We start from the raw sequence: 24975 nt of genomic DNA on the forward strand, positions 1-24975 counted from the left end.
CACACACACACACACACACACACACACACACTACAAGGCATACTCACCAGACACAAAGGCCACTTTCTCCTTTAGGATAGGAAGGACATCAGAAGCTTTCAAACCATCATTCCGAAAAGATCCTGTGGGACAACAAAATGGAACAAGAGTAAAGATGTCAGCTACATATCAGCTAGGTCCCAAGGCCCCACCCTCAGCCTTCCAGACCCATCATCTTGGCTTGTGCAGGTCTGCAGCCCAGCCTAACACAGGGAGAGTCCCCATTGTGATGGCGTTAAAGCCTTCTTCTCTTCTCTTGGTCCTTCTCAAGAGAAGAAAGTTTAAGTCACCCCCACTGAGTACAAAACCCAGTGTCTCAATGACAACACAGGCAGCCCTGTGGTTGAGGAGCAACTTGCAAACGGCAAGATAAAGCACATTTATACCTGGAGTGCCTAGCAGAATGTCACACAGAGATAGCATGGAGTATGTATTGGTGAGTTAGTTCAGATATTAAAGTAGTTTACAGAACCCCGCATGTCATCTTCTTAAACTATTAGATTTCATCTTACAAATGGGAAAATAACCAAAAATCTGTTAGCCAGAAGCCAAGTTGATGATGATAACCCATACATGCCCATACTCTAACGTTATCACCGGTCCTCAATCTTCTGAGAAAATGCACTTTCTCTGCCTGGTTGGTTAAGTCTTGCTTCATGGTTGTAAAGTACTTTCCCGGGTCTAGCTGAATTCCTACTAGAGGGGTAGAGGCAGACACCAGAGCTTCCCCAGAACTGGAAAAGAAAGATTCATCTAGAGAAACTCTAGTCCCAGAAGCAAAGGCCAACCCAGCCTAGTATGAGGAGCACGGGAAGGGAGGACCAGCTTCCAAGCATACACAAAACCTCAGGCTAGACCACTGTAACCCTGGCAGTTATCTCCAGTGCCTTACAGAACTCTGAAAGGGAACCACCCACACCCATACCCTTGGAGCTGTAATTGGGGTCTCTGTTGTGTATTACCACTAAGACATCACACAAGGGATCTCATAAAGCAAGCAGTGCTATCAGCTCAGTGCAATAGGGCCAGGGACCACGAACACACCCACATGCTGTGAGGCCGAGTCTGAAATCTACAAAGAAGAGCTGCATGCTGGGTAGGTTAGTCTCCACCTCTCAGTCTCTCAGCATCGTAGGGATTTTACCAACAGTCCAGGGATTAGCTCGCTGGCCCAGGAAAAGGGAAATTTCATGCCCTGTGCACACCCAACCAAGGAAGAGAAAGAGATGTGCCACCAAATGTCAGGACCCAAGGTCAGCCGATCATAATCCAACCCCAATCAAATTTCCAGTGTGTGACCATTTCATTTCTTTCTTCTCTTTTATGTTCCCCTGATGTAGCGAAGCTTTTATTCAGCAATTATGTCTCTTCAGAAGCTGACACACAGTACATGATGTGGAGTAGCAGATACAGGCTCACTCAGCTGCAGTGAGGGAGAAACAAAGACGAGGAAGAAGAATTCTTACTTTAAAGACGCCGCCTTGTTTTCTAGCTCTGTCCTTAGTTCCTTCAGATAGGCACGCTCAAACCTCATCTCCTACACTGAAGACTGTTACATCTCACGAAAGAGACTAATTAGTGACAATTATTACAAAATTCACAAGTAGTTCCTATTACTTGCTTTGCATTGCTTTGTTTTCTTCCTCACACAGCAAACATTTTTAGCTTCATCTTTAACTCTTGAACTGTTTGCGGAAAATGACATTACAGTATCCAAACAGCTTGTTTTTACAAGTGAAATATATTGTTCTCAGTTTTTAAATACTCTGCTTGCATCAGCATGCACACTTAATTTCTATAGAAAAACTAATATAAAAAATAAATTCTATCAAACTCTTCCCAGATTATTTACAAGTTCAAAGTAAGCCAGGCCTAGTGGTGCCAGGCCCATAAACCCAGCTCTTCAGGAAGTCAAGGCAGAAGGGTTGCAAGTTCAAAGCCAGCCTTGGCAACTTAGTAAAGGGATTGAGTATGCTATGTCCCACCCATTCTCATCTGCAGAAAGGGAGGCCCTAGTCTCATCTTTCCCTAGTTCTTCCTTCTCAGGACCTGGAGGATGGCTACCAAGCCCTCCATGTAGATAGTAATCATGGGCTCTGGTAAATGCCAGTCTTGAGCTGCCCTCTTCTAAGGTTCTCAGACTTCCACTTCCTTGGGCAGAGCCCAGTTTTGATGACTGCTGGGCTGTAGGCCTGACTGTGTGCCCACCACAAGAACTCCTAAAGCACCAAGACTTACTAAATCCATTCTTAGGGAGTAATCATTCCCAACAGTAGCAACAAGATTTTTCACATTATAAAAGCATTTGCTTGGGGGTCTTTCAGAATAAAAGTTCCCTTCGTGGTTTAAATTAGTTTTTCATTTTCCAAAAAATTGAATTACAAATAACTTTTCAACAATACATGTATTATGTAAAGCCAAGTAGAGCTAAACTAATTAGCCTAGGGGCTCAGAAATTGGTGACCTTGCATATAAAACTTATTTGCACTGGCTGAAGAGCCTATGGATCAATCCCCCCAGGGACCTTGTGAAACCAGCTGTTAGAATATATAATAAAGGGTAAGGGAAGTTCATTGACTGCTAACTCAAATAGAACCAATGAAATTGGATCATGTTTTCACTACCAGGTACACATCCTGGTAGACTCCTGGTCAATAAATATTGATGAAAGAATAAGTGACTAAGTGCAAGTTAGCCCTTCCTAAACTGAGCTACATGAGGTGAGTGGCATCACCTGTCATATAAGCACTAGTGGTCCTGGTAGATGACCTCCAAGGTGTCTCTCAGCTCTGATGTCCTGAGCCTAAATTCGTTCTCCATACGTATAAACACAATCTTATACTTCACAATCCTCTCACTATTAGATCAACATGTTTCGAAAGGATGCATTGGAAGCAAATTCTTCATTCAGTCTCCATGTGCTTGTAAAAACTAGAACACCTCCCCTGGCTTCCTGGCCATTTCTTCTTGGGATCGGGACTGGGAATTTTGCAGGTAGATCAGTTGCCAAAATGGAAGAAAAATGACTGAACTTCTATAAGTACACATGCATGCCTTGCAGGAAGCAGTTTGCACAGCTACTGCTCTTTCTGACACAAAGTGTATCCAATAGCATGATTGGGCTGCAAACACTAGACCAATGGCAGGCTGGCTTTTTCCTTAAGACAAGCCTGCTGAAACAGTAGATGCCCCACTACCTCTACAGAAGGCCTGAGAAGAAATAAAAGCCCCTAACTCCTCCTTTGCCCTACAAGGGAAAACAAAATAAGTCAACAGGAACCGTATGGACCTGACCCAATGTGGGTGTTGTGCTTTCTCTTAAGGACAAATGCATGCTTGGCTAGCTTTCAGTGCTAACTAAGCCCACCACATTCATGTCCTGCTGCTGTCAGAATTACAAGCCCGCTGTTCTGTTAATTAGCAAAGTTGAAATGCTCTGCATCTATTAAGGAAGTAAAAATTGCCACCACCATCCTCCCAAGACCCTCTGGTTCAGGTTTCCTCTGAGCCCTGTGCCTGCTCCTCATTGCCCTGCACCTCGAACAGCATGTTCCCATCGCTGCCTGGTTCTCCTCACATTTTCCTCCTCCCTGCTTCTCATGGGTAAAGCACCAATGGTTGGCCCTCACTCTGGCGTCCAGCCTGCACTTCTAGTCCTAAGGAAAAGCAAGCTGGGCCTTGTGCCATGGGCCCTGCCCATGGGTTCTTGGGACGGGCAAAGTGGTGGTTCCCTTAAGGAAGCAGAGTGCTTGGGCAGCATGCCAGTCTCCTTCAGAAAGCCATCCTGAGTGAAACAAACACCGAGTGAGCACTTGGTGAGTGTTCAAAGGTGCGAGCTACCTGGAGACCCATGGATGGCTCGCTATTTCCTTTTGGTTTTCAGTCATACTTCCATAATTTGCACATATTGAAGAATGAGCGTGTAAGCATTCCAACATTGCTTTAAGTGGGTCTGAGCCCTGTCCTCTACTAAAATGACAAACATCCCAATACTCAGGTCCCCGCCTCTTCTCTCTAGTCCCTCCCATTGTATTCTGTGCAGGTGAGATCATGTCTCTGAACACAGCTCATTTTCCTACTGGCATGCCTTTCTATCTCTGCTTGGAAGTCCCTGGAGAGCAAAATCCAGCTCTTATTTGTCTTGGTACTACCACAGTCTAACACAAGGCCTACCTAGCACATCTGAATGACCCTGGGAAGAGGGAAATATCCAAATCACACACAAGCCAGTGTTGGCTGAATGAGTTCTTAGGGGGCTCAGTAGCAAGACAAATTTATTTCGTGCAGCATGTAAATTGGTGACTTGGTGTCACTTTGAAAGGATTCCCCATAGTCTTGTTCTTCAAAGTAATGGCTATCGCCTACCACCTAGAACTTGCTAGAAACTCAGGATCCCAGGTCCCATTCAATACCGATAGACTCAAACACTGCATTAGAAACAGAACCCCGGGGTGACTCTAATTACACATTGTGAGGCAAAGAGAGTGTCAGAGATTCCTCCCCTTGTCCAGGGTTTCAGATATTCAGGTCTTAGCTGCGATCCATCACTTAGGTTCCACACTAGTAAAGGTTACCCAGGAGCGGTGTATTAATAATTCATCTCCCAGGCCACCGAGACTGGACTGTGTCTTGTTTTGGAAGAGCATGAATGTTCATAAACCATGCTTATCAGATTCTTGGAATGGTACCTTAACCCATTCCCTCATCCAATCAATGTCTTAATTTCATAACGAAAATAGGTTCTTGTGTTCTGAGATCTGAATTCTTCAGTAATCATATTTGCAGACAAAAATCACCATCTTTGAGATGATCCCAGAAGACAGGAGAGTCCATTTTTGCCTCTCTATCCCAGCTTATGCCTGACCTACAAAGCCTTGAACATCAAGCAGTGCTGGACAGGAAACAGGAATAGCAAAGGCACCGAGCCAAGAGAGCCCTATACCCATGAGCACATGGTACTCACTTCACGAAACTCCCAGTGAGGGGAAGACCCACATTCTGCCCTCTGGTAACCCACAGCCCAGAATACCCAGTGCTCACTTCCTCCTAATTCTGGGCATCTAGCAGACTGAATAAAAAACAAGATCCTGAGATTCTGACAAAGAACCCCATCCTTCCCCTGTACCTTCCACCTAGTATCCGTGCTATCTTGATGATGGGTGTTATCTACACTGCCTGATGGCGGGCGGGCATTGCCCATGGCTGAGATGCCAGAACAGAAGCATGGATGGTATCCTAGACATTCATCTCTCCATCCCACTTTTCAATTTGGACATTCAATCATGTTGGCTCTACATCCTCAATCTCCCTCCAGTCCATCATTTCTGTGTGGCTTCCCTGACCTCTCGATCAAGTTGAGCTGTCCCCAGTCGTTCCTTATCATTTACATGTTTTCCTTTCACATCTGTTAATGTATCCTGACATCTCTAGAGAAAAGCCCTTGTCGGACTCATTGTTCCTCCCCCACTGTCACACACGGGAGACGCAGGTGATATCACCAGAACTGAACACACACGCGTTCAGTGAGTTCAGTGCTGAGCTGCAGGTGGACAGGCTCTCCCCGGAGAACATCTGGACTAAGTTTTGATTAAGAAAATGGAAGAAGACAGATAGGAAGGGGCCTAGGCCTTGTGCCACAGATGTGTAGCATGTACCCACTGACGAGGAAAACGAAGTGGAGGGTAGAGCAGGCAGAGCAGGGAGCGCTGTGGTTTGATTCCCAGAAGTTGCTCCCCGGAGGAATCTACACATGCCTTGGGAGGCAGAGAGCTGGGCTGGGCTGCATCAAGGAGGAGACCAGGGAGAGAAGGGAGTATAGGGCTGCTCCCAGAGGAAAGCCATGGCTCAGAACAGGGCTGTGCCCAGTAGGCTCTGACGTCAACCTCCAGCCACTCCTGATCTCTGGTTAAGGCCAAGTGAGATTCAGACACAAGGCTGCTGGTTGTAGAAGTCCTGTTGATCTTCCCCTGAGTTCAAGGAGAGCCCATTAGGGCATTTGTTCTGAGTTACTTGTGGGAGCCAGCCAGGCCAGATGGTTGTTTGTGTTAGACTCTGTGAAGATGCTTTACAGAACTGAATCCTAAATGAAAGAGACTTGCAGGATCCCCCCTGCATAGTGAATAGATGGTTCAGGAGAAGACATTGTCTCTAGTGGGGGGCAGGGTTGACAGAGAACCTATTAGTGGTAGAGGTAAGATCTCCAGCCCTCTCCTCTTTCCTAAGTTAACATAAGAAAAGGGAGGCATCAGAAGTGTGTGTGTGTGTGGGGGGGGTGACAAGAAAAAGAGAGCTGAAGGGAACGACACACATGCTCGTGCAGAAATGGAACAAGTGAGTCCTTTTTTTCTCCTTGCAGATGTGAATGGGTTATTGAGGAAATGGCCTGCTGGAGAACCCCAGCAAATATAAATATATTTCTTGGAGCTCTCCTTGAGACAATGACCACCGAGGCAGGAAGTATGTGCTGAGAGATGTTCATCTGGCGGAGAGGGAGAGGGCAGGTTCAAGTCAATAGGAGAACATGGCACAGCATGGAGCCCACCCCAAGCCTCTCCCCAGCCTGGAAATGCATGTGAGTGAGGCCCAGCCATCTTCCTCATCCTCCCCACCCACAAACGTCATCACTCCTGGAGTGACACCCTGTCTCCATACCCTGCAGATACGGAGGGAAAACATGTGGCAGAATTCTCTTCTCTGGCCATGAAACTCGTAAGCAAAGGTCATTTGGGGTCCTCTGCTAGACTGCTTTCAGTGTCCACAGAAAGGAAAACAAGGAGCTCCTCTTCGGGCAGTGTTTAAATACTCAGTTTTGCTAAGCCAAGTGACCAGGCCTATACAATGAGAAGCAGTAGCCAGGGACTTGGGGAGATAACCAGGGCATGCAGAATTTAAGTAAAAGAGGCGATGCTTATCTTCACCTAAGTCGGGCACACCTTTGTGAGGAGCACTTTCTGCACACTGAAGTGCTCGTGCCTTGCCTCGCACCTACTCTAACTTTCCACTACGCCATGCTGGTCTGGCTCCTCCTGTCACAGGCAGGTCATTCCTCACCGTCCACTGCCACATCCACCTCTTTCACTAGAGGGCAGGGTCATGTGCTTATGTGGGTAGCTTCAGTGCCTAGAACAGAGCCGGTGCTTAGCTCTAGGGACAGAGCCCCACAGAGCCTTCCACAGCGAGGAACCAACTGCTGTTCCTCTTCCTCCTGTGTACCCTTTCTGCTGATTCCTACCTCCACCTTCATCTTTCTTCTCCTCCTGTGCTTCTGTGTGAACTCTAACCATAGCCAATTTTAATATTAACTTTAAAAGTCAACATTAGATATAAAGGCCTGGCTAATAGGCTACTTTTGATAAGCAAAAATGTGTAATACTCATCACTGCTAAATTAGCTCTATTAAAGACCACTAATAATTAGCACTTTAAACATGCGGGTAACACCTCTCTAAGCCCAGCTAATGAGCAAACTGTTTCTGTTTATTCTTCACAGGACTTACATTATCTGGAGTTGAGACCTCAGATGCAATTCACACAGGCTCACTCTCCCCGCCTGCCCCTGAGACTCTGGCATCCTTTAGTGTAGCACAAACACCAGGATGTTACCACTTCGGAAGTGCCTCTGTTCACACACCACTTTCTCCTGTATTCTGATCATCAGGTTATGTAAAGTGTTCATGCTACATGGTAGGAATGGAAAGGATTAAATACTTGCTATCTTTTTTTGTATCACCGAACCATCTTCCTTCGTGGGACCTCTGTGGTAACACTGAACACGAGGCTGCTGGTGCTGAACACAAGACAGCTATTGAATATTAGCAATATATTTGCTCTTATATTTCTAGAGAGCTGAAAGGCCCTTGCTGCCACAGTTTAGACACGTAAAAGGTTTGCTTTGCTACTTAGGACTGTCCTCCTTAGTTACCCACCTCCTCCTCAGCAAAATATCAGTTACTGACACTAAAAGCAAGCCTCAACTATATCATAACAGAGGATGCTTGATCAGACATCACAACCTGAAGTGGCCCAGTGCCTCTCCACACCCTTTCTTACTGTCCCTGTTCCGTGTCCTGAGACATGGACATGATGCACACATTAGCAAAGCAAACAAAACAAATAGATGACAACAGCCCAGCAGCCCTCTGGGCAGCTCAAGGCAAGAGATCCTCATGGGAAAGTCCCAGTGCTCAGCCCAGGGCTTCTCCCTGGCCCGCCTCCACTGTCTCAGGTTACTCTGTGCTCCTGTATTAGAACCCATGAGTGGAAGAAATGTCACACAGACCAGCACACACTGGTCCTGAGAGTCAGGGTCACAGTGATAAGTAGGTTTAAAGGCAGAGCAGAAGCAGGTGAGAAGGAACAGACCTAAGCTCCCCTCAGCTACAGGAACCTTTGCAAACCAAAGCACCCTCCCTTTCCCAGGCAGACTTGACCCTGTTCTCGGTTCCTGCCGCTGTCCTCGGTTCTGAAGTCGTGCATGATTGTCACTCAATGTGGCTGCTGGCCAGGCTGTCCCAGAATATGGGAAACAAATGAGAAAGCAGCTGAGAAGAGAGATGGTACAGTATGTCTGAGGATGAACAAGTGTGGAGAGATGCTGTAAGAACACAGGCGGATGAGGACTGCTGATCACTGCAGAGAATCAAAAGCCTTGATTTGAAAGGTATTGCTTTCAAAGAATTGAAGAGATTAAGGCCTTTGCAACACACACACACACACACACACACACACACACACACACAGTCACACATGTACGCACACAGCTTCCAAAAAAATGAAGTGGCATAAACCCTGCACATCACCTAACACGCATCTGTATTTGGAAGTCAACAAGCTAATCATATCTGAAGTGGGTGGGTTGGCCCTGAAACAATTCCTAGAGTTTTAAGCAAATTTTAAATCTCCAATGAAGATTTTTTTTGTCTTAGTTGCCTAAACATGCCTGACTGAATTTAATATTTATTGAAAAATATATATGTGTCAAACAAGGTTACCATTATTGTAATATAAGGTTCCTGGTGGCAAGGAAGTTTTGGGTTATGAGGGGAAGTCAGACATGTAATTTTGATATCATATAAGAAACACATTACAGAAGTATTGGGGGAAATATTCAGAAGTTCACAAAAAGATAATCAGCCAAAATTGCAGCCCACGAAGGGAACCACTAATGAAATGGCAGCAGGTTGAGCAGAAGCAAAGGATTGTGGGAGCGTCAGCAAGCAGAGCAAAGGCAAAGGATTGTGGGAGTGCCAGCAAGGTCTTTGACAGGACAGGGCAACCGGAAGGCGCTGAAGTCAGAGCAAGTTTTCTTATGGCCTGAACCTCCTCCAGAGTAACAAAGTCTGGAAAATCAGCACGAGCTGGCAAGTGGCCAAGATCAGGAGAGAGGCCAAAAAGTGACACAATGTTAACGAATGGAGTAACTCACAAAACTAGAGCAAAAGTGGGTATGTCACCTTCCCACAACAATCTGTATGTGATACTGCCCACATGGTCCTAGCCACACGGCTTCTCTGAAATTCTATGGCCACATCTCCATGTGCTGGCCTTTTCCTTCTTTCCTATCTCCAGTCCTCCTCTGTTCCTATGAATCTGTGTTCCACACAGACATGCAGCTCAGTTGACATTCCTGAGAAGCACGTCTACTGACAATATACTCTAAAAGCAGAATCACTGTCTAGATGAGGGGGCCCCAACGTTACATGTAGGCAACTTCAGAGCCCTGCAAGAGACCATAGCTTCCTGCAGGGGAAAAGAATGAGAAGCTGGAGGGAGCCTGTGCCCTATGGGTCTTTCCCTTAGTTAGCTTTGAACGGTCAGGCAGTAGTGACGAGGAGGTCATAGGAAGAAAACGAGAGCAGTTAAGTTGTTCTTCATATAGGACACACACTTCAGACCCTAACATCTGCCTGCTACCAAGGGCATCAATTCAAAAGTTGCTCAGAAAATCTGCTGCGTGATCTCTGAAATGATCTCAATACTGTCCCCAGTAATCTGGGCAAAGCATCTACACCTGGCCTACTTTGTTCTTTTCCAGCTTCCTGAAAAGAGATTCCTTATCAGAACCAAGAGGCCATGAAGTTTATATGCTCATTGATGAATGTATACATATGTCCCATACACAGGCTACATGCTAACTAAGACCAGATTGGCTTAATATTGTAAAGTTAGGATGTTTCACATAGCTTTCAACTACTGCAATATCAGGAGTGAACTACATTTTTAACCACAGAGGATTGGTTACATAAGCAAAGCTCTATCTACTCAAAGCAGCCGCTAACTATAACACTAAGAATAACTACTTCTGTACAAACCACAGTATATTGTTAAATGAAAAAAAACAGATTATAGAATAGAAGGTGTAAGTTGATTGCATTTGCATAAATATGGGTTTATGTCTATATAAAAACCACATACAGATAATGCACACACAGTGATTATTTCTGAAATGTGCTATTATTGCTAATGTTATTAATGTTTTTAATGTTTTCTATATTTAATTTTTATTTATTGTCAGAATTATAAAAAAGTAAATTTCTTCATTTGTGTGTTAATCTTTCATATACAGGATCTTTAAACTTTCATATAGTTTAAAGGTTTAATAATTAAGCTGTGGCTATGATAACATCTGTGAACGGCATTTTAAAGACAAACATTAAAGCTGAGGATGCTGTTCTATGTCTGTTCACTCTGATGCAAATTTTGCGGCAAATAAAAATGTACCATTTATCATAGATAAAGTTTTTCTACAGCTAATGGAGTCAAAGTTCAAATAAGTAATACAAGTTTCATTTTTCATTAAATATCAAAAATTTGCTATGGATGCAAAATAAGAGTTTGCACCAAGAGTTTGAAATTATTATTGAAATGATTCAATAAAATCAACATGTTTCTGCTTATGAGCCATTTATCATAGTGAATACCTGCTAAGTGGATCTCTAAGTATATGAATGCAGGAATTTCAACTAGACACTCGACTAGAAGAATCAATACATGCAAATACTTAAACATGTTTTAGAAAAATAAAAATAATGGTTGACTTGTCCTGCTAGATCTTAGAAGTTATTTTAAAAACCACAGCTATTAAAAGGTGGGACAGACAAAAGTAATGTCGACCATTTAACATAAAGTTGCCTAAAGAAATGTTTAAGATTATGAACAAAATTAACCAAGAAAATGAGATGCTGTAGAGCGCAGCTGTAAGAAGCAGGAGAGAGGAGGCAGGAAGATCACTCAGTGTTTGAAGGGTGTGGAAAGAATATGAGGGAAAAAATATGAGCATGCATCTCAGAAGAGGAGGAAACAGATAAGGGATGGTTGGAAAGATAGTCGACCTAATTAATACTCCAAGAAATCTGGTGTAAACAAAGAGACAGTTTACATCATAAACATAAGACTTGGAGAAGGTAAGGATCCTTAGCTGCTCTGGGCACAGTTACCTCCTTGATCCTCTCTGTCAGGGGAAGCAAAACTCCTGCACCAGTGCAGAAGATCGTTTTGTGTTGTGGCTCGAAGTGATGACAGTGGGTATAACAAATACCTAGTGAATCCTCTCTTGATGTCTACCAAGCATCCATGGAAGGAGAATGGTTAGATAACACAAGCTAGATACTGATAGCCATACACAGCTTACCCTTTTTTAATCTCACAGAAGTAATGCCCCCAGTCTGTAAACTAAATGTTAGGATACGGATGATATAAGCACTGTGCATGCTGGCTTGAACTGGGTAAGAATGATCAAGTCAACTACTTTTTAACTTCTGAGTTGTGGCTTTGATGGGATGCAGACAACTATAACTGGATGGCCTCTGGGCTGTGGGTCAGGGGATAGCTGACTGTCTTCCTTAATCTTATCTATAGTTTTAAATTTTCCATGCTGAGCATATATCAAAGTGATTATTTTTTAAAAATACACCAAGACCATATGAACAGTCAGGTTGTAAACAATAGTGTGTTTCTGTAGTCTCAAAAGTCAGGAGGCTGAGCACAGATGACTGCAAATTTGAGGATAACTGTCTCAGAAAAGGAGAAGGTAGGCAGAAACTGAGAGAGAGAGAGAGAGAGAGAGAGAGAGAGAGAGAGAGAGAGAGAGCAGGAGGGAGATGAGGAGGAGGAAGGGAGGAAGGCAGGGAAGGAACAGACTGAAAATTCACATCTATCCCCCCCACCTTCCCTTTTCCACATGCTCCCAAAGGCACAGAACACAAATGCAGAACCAAACAAATGGGATCAACACAAATAAAAACCTTCTGCACAACAAAGAAAAAGATGCTCTAAAGAATGAAGGAAAGTATTTCCAAACGACACTTCTCACAGGAAGTTACTATCTGGTAGGATCTCAAAACGCTAGCAGATAAACTGATTTCAACCTGGGAAACAGACCTAAATAACATTCTTCAAAATATATACAAATGGCCAGCAATGAAAAGTGGCCAGCGTTACCAAACATGAAGGACATGCAAATCAAAATCATATAGCTAGGTAGCACCTCACTGCAGTGTGAATGACAACACTCAGAAGAACTGACATAGGTGAACAAAAGTTTATACACAGTACAAACTGGGTCAATGGACTGTTAAATTTTTTTTTAAAAAAATTAAAACTAAAGATAACAAGTATCGATCAGAATACAGAGAAAAGGGAATGCTTGTCTGTTGCTGAGAATATAAATCAGTCTAGCCATTATGAGAAACAGTGTGGAAATTCCTAGCACTTTTTAATATGAAGTACCTTATGATCCTGGTTATAAACACAAAGGCGAGGAAATCAGTATGTCAAAGAGATACCTGCCTTCCCAGGTACATCACAGCAGTGTTCAACAAAAACCAAGAAATGGAAGCAAACTGTGCTCATCAACTGACGAAAGGATACATAAGATGGAGAACAGATTCACAATGGAATATTATTTGGGCATAACAATAAAGGAATCCAGTGCTTTGAGATGACACAAACTATACCAAGGTCATCTGCCAGGTGAAATAAAGCAGGCCAGACCTGGGAAGACCCTCTTGACTGTTCATCTAGTTCAGTCCTCTCTGCTTATACTCAGGTAACTGAATGCATCCTTCACCTTTACACCACACTCAGGAGTGTACCACCCCCATCTGGGAGGCATCCCTACCCTGCACCAAACGCCTTCCCAGGGCTCCTGGAGGAATGTTTCTCTTCTTATCACCTCCTCCCACTCTGTGAATGCAGAAATAGCTGTACATACAAGCCCATGCCAGTGAGCTAAATGGAAGCAATAGACATCCTCCCTCACACAGCACCAAACGACGACAAAATACACCATTGTAGAGGGCCCCATCACGGATCAAAACAGCAGACTCGAGGTATCAGAGACACAAAGTCCTCCAGAAGCTTCTTCTAGTCTTTCATTTACAGAAAGGGAACCTGAGGCTGGTGTTGGGAGGCAGCGCAAAGACACATGTTGAGTTTTGTGCTGCAATGACAGCTCAGTCTTCTCTACTTCATGCACATGATTCGAAGAGTGTCCCACCACTGCTGTGTGCATAGTGGATTATAGAGACAGAGTGATGGTTTTCTAGAGCACTGCGATCTAGTTCTCACCCCTGCCATGTATGGCTTTTACAATTCCAGTTACATGAAGTTTAACATTCTGCTCCTAAGTTATATTAGTCACATTAAAAGTGGCCACTAGCTGCTGTATTGGAGACCACAGACACTGTGGTTCTCTTAGCAGCTCTGATAGAGATGGACAGACTCATCACAAAAGGCAGAGTTCCCTGAGGTCGGTCGGTGTCCAGCACAATAAATGAATGAGAAACATAGGATGAAATCAACCAGAGCTCAGCCAATCATGACTCAGAGCTATGAAACACAGACGCAGCATCCAGGGATGCAGGGCGTGGCATGGCTTCCTTTGTACACATGGACTTGGGAAGAAGCGAGAGTCCTCTGCGCCATCCCCTCTTTTATTCTTTTTTAGAAAGGATTATTTTTAACTTTTGAAGGCTGATCAAATTTTCTGATTGGAACCAGAGTGTTGGCTGCTGACAGACAAGCCTAGGAATTCAGTAGTTTTGGCAGATGGCTAAAAGCCTAAATGGGAAGGCAACTATGTAGGTTCCCTCTTGGGAAAACAGACCTTCACAAAGCAAGGAAACTTTGACATTTTCAGGGAAAACATAAAACCTTGTACCAACCTTTGTGTTCCATGGTGTTGTTCTATCCAGTCAGTAAACTGCGTGGGTGTAGCTGTAGCCACCATACTAAAGCCAAGGCATCCTGCCTCATAGCTTCAGGTGCCCACAGTCCAATGCAGAGGGCAAGAGACATCACCCAAGGAACTACGGACCTTCCAGTCAAGGAAAAAGCCCTTTGCAAGCAAGACTTACTCTCTCTGCTCTATCTATGATGTCTTAAATTACCGATAAAAATACATTTTAGAAATTTCTAGATATAAAGCCTTCAATCAACATAGTTTTTTAAATCGACATAATCAATCACTAGAACCAAAGGAGAAAATGTTGCTATTTACAGAAGCCAGCAAAAGACCAGACCACCTAGATCTCACACCCTGGAAGTTCTGATGATGCCTGAGACAAGGCAAAGGTTCAATCTACGGCTTTCTGTCTCAGTAAGGAGTGGCTGACACCGTCAATGCTGAGAGCTAATGAGGTACAGGACTTTTTTTTTTTTTTTTGAGATGGTATCTTACCTCTGGAGACTAGACTGTTCTGGACTTCTATGTATTCCAGCTAGCTTCAAATTCACAGTGATCCTTTTGTCTCAGCCTCCAATACTAGAATCACACACAGTGTGATTTTTTTTCTTCTAGGCTCTGTATTTGTTCACAGTTTAAGCATTTCATACAGTGATTTCAATACTCAGACTTTTTTCTTACAGCTATAAAGTTCTTTCTTGCTCATAAATACCGTATCACTATTCTTCACCTGGAAGATTCATCAATGTCAAAGTCAAAGTCCTTAAAATATCACCATGTTCCTCAGTTTTACCATCTGCAAAATGTATGTGCCGGTAACCTCTTTAAGCTGTTGTGACTATTAACTGGAATTGCATGCGTACTTATGCCTGATAGGCGGCAGGTGTTAGCAGAGCCAGGAGATGGAGTGAATGAACAGATCGATGACGTGTCTGGACTGTGTGATTGATCTGTCACTTGGCTCGGCTGTGCAAACCCGGGAGCAGTCAGATTGCAGAAACCATTCAAATTGAAGACACAGTCATCCACATGCCGTCAGCTCCTGAAACTGCAGACAAAGAACCAGGAGGAAATATCCTGCCTCCAGAGAGCACTGTGCCTTGCAAATCCATCTAGTGCACAGGTGAGAGCATTATAGCTCCACTCTGAAACTCTATGAGTCTGTGAGAATAGAAGACTAGTCCGCGATCAAGTCTTTTCAGCCTTGGGACGCTGGCATGGAAATGTGTCCCTCAAAACCCATAAATAAATAGGCTTAGAAATACTCGTTATCTAACTGGGTCCCAGCTTCATCAGCACAACAAAGTCATAACTGAGGAACTGCTAATCTGGGCAAGAGAGCTCTGGGTAAGAAATCCAAATGCCAGGCTTCTGTTGGGTCTTTTCCATATTCCTCTTGTCCTTGACCTCAATGACAGCAACGGTAAAAATTAAGCCACACAAGCCAGACAAGATGATGGCTGAGACCATCTCTTACCAGCTGTTTCTTTCCCTAATTTTGCTTTGCTCTAGAAGAGATAAATCCTGTAAGAAGTTAGGGGAGGTGGCATCCCGGTAGAGAAATGAGACATTTCTCATTTCTCTGGGGTGAGATCACACTGGGGACATGCCACATTTAATGGGTTGTAAAATGCATCATTAGCTTTCGTACCATTAAGAAAGAAAAAAAAAATCTACTGCTTATTAAACTACTCCAAACCATAAACTGTAAGATACATGATTCCAGAGGTGGCAAAAAGTAGGGGTAGGAGGGGAGGAACATTCTAAAAATCAGTAAAACCGAGGGGCCAGCATTTACCAAGAAGTCGCTAGATTCTTAGTCACTAAGCTATGTGTCTTACTCATACTCTTTCATTTAAACCTAAATGAACCCTGTGCGGTTAAATGGAAGCTCATAAAGGATCAGCATGTAACAGCAGAGAGGAGGAGACATGGAAAGCTTAGAATATTTGCTTATGGTTATCTGACTATTAGGAATAAGAGCAAGATAAGAACTTATACCCATTCCGCTCCAAATTCTACCTTCTTAACCCTTTGCCCTTGGAAAAAGTCTAGAATGTCTGACAGAGAAGAATGGGACAGGACTCAAACACAATCATGATACATCAAGGATGAAATAATTGGAACCAAAAAACTCCATAGAGATGTTATGAGCACATACTTTATGGATAAGCGAACTAAAGACCAGAGGGTCATGAGACTTGCCCAAGGTTACTGCTGCTGTTTAGTGCAAAACCTAAGATTCTTCAATTTTGTCCAGTAATAAGGTTACATTTACAAGTCTATAGCTTTCTGAGTGTTTCTTTCTGTCTTCCCGAATTCTAGGCATTTTCCTGTCTTTATGGGTTCTCAGTGGCATCCAGTGGCCCCAAGGTGTTGAAGCTTCTTAGACCAGTGTAGACAGACGAGCTGGGACTGGTTCTAATGTTCCCAAATCTCAGCCCATCGGGCTTATACCTTGCTGACACGTATACACAAGGAGGCCCACAGAGCCAGCTTCACAGAGACAGTGTATGGCACAGAACAGATGCCTGGTAGTGTCCATCATGGCTCTGAGTCTGAATCAATTTAGGGCATTTCCCCTTCCCTCCTCTTCCTTGTATTCTCCAACTTGAAGTTGCACTCTTTGGGCTGGAGCCTGAGCATACAAAACCCCTGCAGTCCCACTTTCTCCATCTTCTTTTACAACAGACTGTCCTCCTCAAGCAGGGAACCAAAGCCCCTGTCACCACTGCTTGCAAGCGCCTCTGCTGCAATAGTCCCGTTCTGCCCCCCCCACTCTGTATAAGGTTTATAGAATATAGCTCTGTGATGACATCCCTTTCACTGTATAATCCACCCCACTTGTCTTAAAGGCTATCCCCTTCCTAAGCCATGACACCCCTCCAGAATCCCAGCACCTCAAGCTCAAAGTCAAGACCACTTTATGTTTGACCTTCCAGCCACTGAGGTTTGAGTTTGAGTAAAGGACAAACCTCTTCCTGCCATTTTAGGGAATGCTGTGTGTCTAGTTATTGTGAGTTCGAAGACAATGCATGACAATGCTGCAGGCCTCTAGGAGGAAGGGCAAGCCCTCTGACTGGGAAGTGGAACGTTCTGAGGACACTGAATGGCTAGGATGTGGGCTGACTTGAAAGCTCTCTTATCCATGTTACAGGTACCTAATTGGGGAGAAGCACATGTCCTGCCTCACAGCTCACTGTCTATAGAAAGCTCAGCTGGGGCAGCAGCAGGCTTTGCAAATAAAGCATCACAAAAGCCCAAATTTTAGCTCCTAGCTTCCCAACCTCTCTTGGCTGTGGCTCTGTTCCTGCTTCTTTTGTTGGAATTACAGATGCCTTCTAGCCATTTACTGAAGGTTCTAGGCTAGGCACAGGTTCCTTGGTACTTTACATGCATGTGGTTCATTTCTCCCCATTCTCTTAGGGGTACATATTATTCCCCCCATTTAGTAGATGAAAACCTAGGAGTAGAGAGATTGAATAACTTACCCCAGGTCCCTGAGCCCGAAAAGGATGAAGTCAGGATCAGAAGCATTCCACTCTAAAGTATATGCATGAAGCCCTTTATGTATGGATTTGCATCATTCAGGACCCAAATCACTCTGGTCAAGACACAGCCAGGGATATCTCTTCAGGACTGGACCCTAGCTCTGCTCGCCACAGTTTAAAACACAGTATTTGATGTGCCTGGAGTGAGCCTGGGATCCAGGGTCTTTGTGGAGTCACAGAGTGACAAGATTGAGTGAGTCCTGCAGTTAGCACTCTATGGTATGCACTGGGTCTTGAAACCCAGCCAGCTGACCACTCCTTACCATGCCCCTCGCCTGGCAACAGTTAGAAAGAAAGGCATCTTAGACTCTGTGGCCCCAGTTACTTCAACAGGAATGGAATGATGGTCTAGTAGTGTGCAGATTATCTGATTCTGACTGACTTTCACCCCTGTGGACTCTGATGGCACCCTGAATAGAGGACTGTACAATGACCACTTTGGACAGAAGTACTGGACAGAAGGAAGCTTGCCTATGTAATGCACATAGACTCCTCAGAATCTCAGTGCAGACTGTTCACCTCTTTCTCAGCCTAGCACCCCACCTGACATTCTGCCAAACCCATTGAAAGTCAGATCTTGTTCTGAGGTAGAAAGCTGGTTTTTATCATACAGGAAAGTGACTAAAACAACCCACAAAAATTGTCTGAAGCATTCCAGACAGCTGGCTGAATTAAAATTAAAAGGTCCATGTTAACACCCACCCTGTGTGGACATGAAAATTATAAACACAACAGTGAATACTGTTACTGACTTCAAGTGTTGACTTGAAACCAGCCAGTACACCAACTGGAACTCTCCAATCCTAGAAAACTGTGGAATAAGATAAATTCAACAACCATACATCCGGCCTAAATGAGCTCTCAGCCTAAGTGTGAGAATGAGGTCGTACTTCTCAACATGCCACATTTCCCAGAACGCCCTAGAGCTAAACACAAACAATTCTTTCTGGTGATGTTGGATGAACTATATCCACTGTAGTAGCAATTTCTATTAGTGCCTGGCCAGTTGCTCATCAAGCCTGCCTGCTTCCCTCTCTGAAGGATGCAACACTGTTGCATTTCCCAGCTTGTAAAAACCTTTGGTTGTAAGAGCTTGGAGCCTGGAGCCTGGAGCCTGGAGACTGAGTTCCAGCTGATGCAATGTGATCATCTTGTCATATGTTGTATCTAGGACCATCCCGAGAAGCCATTCCTTGACATAGTTCCCATGTTTTGTCTGTTCTCTAGCAGCTAGAGGCAAAGGTTCCAGAGAACTCTAAGACACAGAAGGAGAGCAAAGCCATTGAGCAATAGCAGACTGGGGCCTTCGTTGTGACAGTAGGGATCCGTGATGGGCCACAGAGCAACACATAAGCTTCTAATACATCGCCGCTAACCTACACTGGTAACCTAGCTGCCAGACAGTACTGAGCAATGAGCAGAGAGCACTGCCATTGTTGGCACCATTTTTGGTAAACTATTAATGGTGGAGTCTATGAACTGCTTTCTTAGCTCTATTTCAAAACTGTAGGTCTTATGCTATTATATCCTCCAAATACAATCCCATTAAAAGTAACAAGGGTGTGTCAGTAATCTGGGTGCAAACACTTCAGAACTCTGAGAGAGTCCAAGTCAGCATAGGAGAGAAAAAGCCTGGAAAGGATTTGGTTACAATGAATAGTAGTTAGCTACTTTACATTCTCTAAGAGTTCTTCCAGGATCACCCCTGACAGACACTGGAGAAAGCACTAGATACATTCTAGGGAATGATCAAAACATAAAGTACTTTGATCTTTCTGTTTCGCAAACATAAGTCCTGGTCCTTGCCTTTCCTAGATTGGCAGCAACTGCATCTTCAACTCCTGTGGAGTGTTTCTATCCAGATGGCCCCCAAAGTAAAAACTCATCTACTAGCCTCAGCACATCCACTGTGCTGAGGAGGGGAATAAGCAACTGCTTCACTCTCCCCTATGCTGGAAACAGAAAGGAAAGAATCTCACTAAATCCTCTCACCCTTTCCTGAGATAGGCATTATTCCCATCTCATAGACGTGGAGACTGAGGCTCACAACAAATAACTGACCGGCAGTGATTCCCTTCCTCTGGGTAAAGCATCATACCAGGTTGGAATTCTCCTGGAAGCTGCTAACTACACCCAGTGATGCTCAGAGCCTGCTCATGCTAGCAGCAGAGAAACAGTTTTATTTTCAGAGTTTTTTTTTTTCCCCAGCTGGTTGATAAACAGATTGGTATCTTGAAAGTTGCTACAAAACAAGTATGTACACAAAGGAGATCAGCAATTGCTACAAACACAACCACCAGGGTTTTTCTTCCTCTTTAGAAACATTACTGCCTAGGTTTTCTATCTGGCCCGACTTTATGGTGCTGGAAGCTCTCTATCTGGCTGAAATTTCAGGAATAGTAAAAAGCCAGTGCCCCTTGGCTGGAGCCTTCATCAGTTCAAAAGTAAAGATCAATGCTACGCAGACAAGAAGGGCAAGGAAGAAGCCTGCCCTCCTTCACACAACTCGCACTTCTGACAGCTCCCTCAGGAGCCCACGGATAGCTAATGAGAAGCAGCTAGGAGGACCACACTCAGACAGAAGGCAGCTCCGCTGGGGAGTTAGGGTGAAGACCACAACGGGAAGAGTTGTTTGTCAAGTCAGGATGGAAGAAGACATCATAGACCACTGAAGGTAAGTTAAAAACTAGGGATTTAAAATGGTACTTACTCATTTTGTATTTGTATATGTGTTTGCACGCGCATGCCACACATGCTTATGGAGGTCAGGGGACAACTTTGCTAACATCTGGGTTCTTGGGATCCAGCTTGGGTCCCCAGGCTTGGCAGTAAGTACCTTTACCCACTGAGCCATCCCACCAACCTGATTTGTTTCTGTAATGAGCAAGCACTCTAACTTCACTCAGCACTTTAATGCAGAGCCACAGATAACCCAAAACAGAGGAGAATGGTCACATGGTGTGTTTCAAAGCCAACGATGAATACTTGGAATTTTTTCTTTGATCAGTGGCAAAAGATTTACCTTCTTGAATCAAAGTGCCTCTTAATTAGATGACCATGAGCTGAGCTGATATGCAGTTAACCGGTACAGCAGCTTACAGAGCTGGGTGGGGTGGGCAGCCAGCCTGAATTTACTCTTTCTTTTTAAGTAACTAATCCACCTATGCAGAATAGTCTTTTGTGAAATTTTTATTGTTCGAGCTTGTAGCCCAGAACTGTTTTCAAAGCTGAATGATCACTAGATTCAATGAAGATGACTTAAAAATATAGACTCTGTTGTTAGTATTTGGATTTACATTCGTAAGTCTAGGAAAGAGCGTGTTTGCCCGAACTGAACCAAAACACTCACAAAAACATATCAGCAAACAAAACTATCATGACAATTAAGATAGTTAAAGACTCCGGGAAATCTAAGTAAATTTGACCCATGTATAGCTAGGAAAAAGAAAAAATTAGGACAGAGAATGTGCAGAGGATTCCAGGTTGAACACACCTTTAATAGATCCAGCAGGACTCTGAGGAAGGCACGCAGGCTAATTGGCAAATGCTGTTTTTGCGAGGCAAATCCTCTCTATAATCAGAATCCTCGTTTGCCACACAGAAGGACTCACTGCTGAACTGCTGGACTCCTGGGATACACCCACCATCTCATGAACGGATTGCTATCATTGCCCTGCTACTAGAATGTTTTCCTTCTGCGGGAGCCCTTAAGCCAACACCTATAAAGACACACTAGCTGCCACCTGGCTCCCTCAAGTTCCCTTCTCCAGCAGCGGCAGGCAGCTGTAGCAACTCCTGCTGCCACCAAGTACAGTGATCAGCTGAGGGAGAGGCACCAGCAGTCAAAAAGTGAGACAATGGGTTTCAGCTTGTCTCAGCCCCAAGCCAGCTACAAGAGCAAACTTCCAGTTTCCCTGGATCTTAATTTCCAGTCCTGCCATGAACATAAAGGAACCGGATCTATCTTGGCCCAAAGCTCTGCAAAAGAGCTCAGGAGAAAGGGTTAATGAGAAATCTGCCATTCAGCTCAGTATAACAAGCCAGCCTGTCACTGTCCCTGGGCACTTTCCCGCCCTGGTCAGGAAGAATACTGGCACCTCCAGACTAACTGCTGCACGGGGCTTCAGCTAATTGGAAGCTGGATGACAGATGACACCGGGTTTCTGGGAAAGGAAATGATCTCTCCAGCCCCTGCCTGCTGCAGCCAGAAGGAAGGAGGAAAGGGAACTTCCCCAGAGGGGCCCCGATCAAGGCTCCAAGGGGCAGGGAATAAAACATTAATGGAACTTGAGCCACCACCAGAACGCGTCAGGGAGTAAAGGAACCAAGCAAAGCTGAGACTGGAGAGGTCCGCTGGTTCTGCCTGCCAGCTGGCACACTACCCTGGAAATGAAATGCAGCCAGCCAGCCAGCAGGCCGGCCGGCAGCGGGGCAGCATCGGAGGACCGCGGTGGAATCAGGAGCCACAGAGGCTCTGGGGAGTCTCAGAATTACGGCAGCAACTCTACATTCTTTACCAGAAGGCAAGGGATGTGAGCAGCAAGAACACATAATAAAGTCAAAAGTGCTCGGGAGGCCCCGGCAATACCTGTTAACCATGCCAACCAACTAACCAGAGGCAGGGCAAATGCCATGGGTGGGGCAGGAGGCATTAGCAAAAGCCACACTGTCCAAGCTCTGGTTGAAGGATTCCAGAGAGATCCACTATTTTCCAAGATTGTTCCCCTAGAGGGAAGGTTCCAGATCACCACATTGAGGATTTTTCCCCCCCTAATTTAAAATTTCAAAATCATTTCATGTCACTGAAAACATGCCAAACACACTTCCCACACATCTAGCACCAAAGCTGCTGTGTTTTCTCCTGAACATGAAGGAAGGAAGGAAGGAGCCGGGTCTGGGTGTAAGCGATGTGACAGGAAACACTTCTTGCTCTGTCCCTGCACCTGGCCTGCCTGGCCCCATTGCTGGGCCCCAGCTGGCTGCAGCTTGCCCACTGCAAGAGCCTGGTTTCCAGATGGTCCACATCATGGCTGCAGAGCCAAGACTCACTACTTATCTATGATCCCTCAAACCTCAGCAAAGATCCTCCAGTCCCAGACAGAACAGGAGTTCGTTGATAGCAAATCCCTGAATATGTTTTCGGATATACTTCATTTCAAGTAAATGTGCACACCCTCAGACCCCATATTCTTCAGAAGCCCACCATCCCAAATTCTGTTGCTTTCTCATGTACATAGCTTTCCATCAGATTGGGAGCTCCCAGGATGGGTGGCACCTCAGAGAACAGGGCCCACACCCACTCACCTGTTCAAATCCTAGCAGAGCCTCTGCTCAATAAGACCTTATAATAGTTTGTGATGAGAACACCATTTGAAATCCCTGTTTTTGATTTTTTTTTCCAAAATGATTTTTTTCAAAAAGGGAAAAGCTCTAAAAACTGTCAGTGTCTATTTTAAAAAAGAAAACATATCTAAGGCTCCGGTCCTCCCAGAGAAGTGCCAGGACTCTGAAGTGACCAGGAGCTCAGCCAGAAGGAGTCAAGGAGAGCCATTGTTCTCTCTGGGAAAGAATGGCCAGCACCAAGCACTGTCTCCACCACCCTCTGAGTCCAAATTCTGCTGACGCTTCCCAGACCTCCAAAGTCTGTATTAGAAAGGGTTACATTTGGCTGAGAGACACAGAGAACAATACTGTAGTGAGCAAACTTATTTGTCATAAGCAACAAGAAGTGTGGGGCTGACGCTCACTGCATTTAGGGGTGACTATTTTCTTAACCCAGCCTCCTTGGCTTTTATCTATTGGTAACAAGATGGTTGCAGCACCTCCTGGGATCTTATTCCTTTTTCAGAAAGAAAGAATAGCAAACGGTAAATAACTTTTTCTTTGGGTGACTTTGTCTTTGTTTAGGAAGAGAAGACCTTCCCTTTAATTTATAGATATCTATATATCTATCCCGTGTATCATATAGCCTTCCTAAATGTTTCACTTTTCACTCTGTGTAGGAAGGGAAGAAATAGACATTAAGTATGCAGCTGGTGTGCCACATACACAGATTTATAAATTAGAAGGACCAAGGACCCTTATGCCCTAAGAGAAGTATGTTCAGTGGCTCTGACCTTCTGCTCTGAAAAAGTGCACCATAGATTCCTGTAAACCCCTGAGGCTTCCACACATGTCCCCATCCACTCAACATGCAGGTATGCTTACATGCACCCATTCATGAATTCTCCACCGCAGTTCTGTGAAGCAAGTGATGTGGACTATGACAGTAAAGCTCACATCAATGGGACTAGCTCCTGTCCTGCCATGTGAGAGCATAAAGAAGGTTCTCTGCAGGAAGAACAAGTTCTTAACAGATTCAGAGTCTCGAGCTCATACTTCTCCGGGCTCCCAGACAGAGATATAAATGCTTATGGATGCCATCAGCGTGATCTTTTACTGAACCTATACTCTATCAGTAGGGATAAGCTAGATCGCCATTGTACATAGACAAAGAGGCAAAGGGTCAGAGAGGCAGAGTGACCTGCCAGATGTCTACAGTAAGTGGTAGGACACGGTTCAGACCCAGTCCTCTGGAGTCAGCCCACTGCTCTTTCCACTGCACCTCTCCTCAGTATTTGCTTATTGCCTATTTGCTGGCTGCTGCTGCTGCTGCACCCTCCCTTATGGTGTTCCTTTCCCTTGTCTGCAGAAGGAAAAGACATCATGGGGAAACCAAATGCCATGCAATATTGAAAAAAATCAAGAGCCTCTGAATCTCGCCAGCATCCATATACCTTGCTAGGATGAACTAAGACAGCCAATCAAGCGTAAACACTGCCTTCCTGGGACCGCTCTTATCCCTTTGCCTCACTCCACCCACATCTAGAATCCCTCCTAGAACTACAGCTATCTGCAAGGCATGCTGCAGTAGATTCATATTGGTCAGGCTAGCCGGACATTCCTACAGTAGAGCATGCAGGGAACTCCATGGGAGTGGCTCAGTTCTGCTTCCACGTACGATTTTGCAAGGGCTCTCTAACTCAATATTGTTTTACCAACCTCTGACATGGTGCCTGGCACAGTGGGAAGTTCTCAATAAAAAATTCTCAAGCAGGTAAAAACGAAACACTGATCCCTCCTGTTCCCCATACATTTCTTTTCTTTTCTTTTCTTTTCTTTTCTTTTCTTTTCTTTTCTTTTCTTTTTCTTTTTTTTTTTTTTT

At 44.5% G+C, this 24975-nt stretch overlaps 1 protein-coding gene across 23 annotated transcripts in view; it reads right to left on the reverse strand.

Moving 5' to 3' along the window:
- The window catches only part of Kalrn (kalirin RhoGEF kinase), a 603889-nt gene that overhangs the window by 424004 nt on the left and 154910 nt on the right, over window positions 1-24975 (reverse strand). For all 23 annotated transcript variants that reach the window (XM_029544638.1, XM_029544643.1, XM_029544642.1 and 20 more), the window contains exon 2: window positions 48-122. In XM_029544638.1, coding sequence (XP_029400498.1) covers window positions 48-122 — 75 coding nt within the window. The remainder of the gene's footprint in view (window positions 1-47; window positions 123-24975) is intronic.

Source organism: Mus pahari, chromosome 12 (genome assembly GCF_900095145.1).
Source record: "Mus pahari chromosome 12, PAHARI_EIJ_v1.1, whole genome shotgun sequence".
NCBI classification, from domain to species: Eukaryota; Metazoa; Chordata; class Mammalia; order Rodentia; family Muridae; genus Mus; species Mus pahari.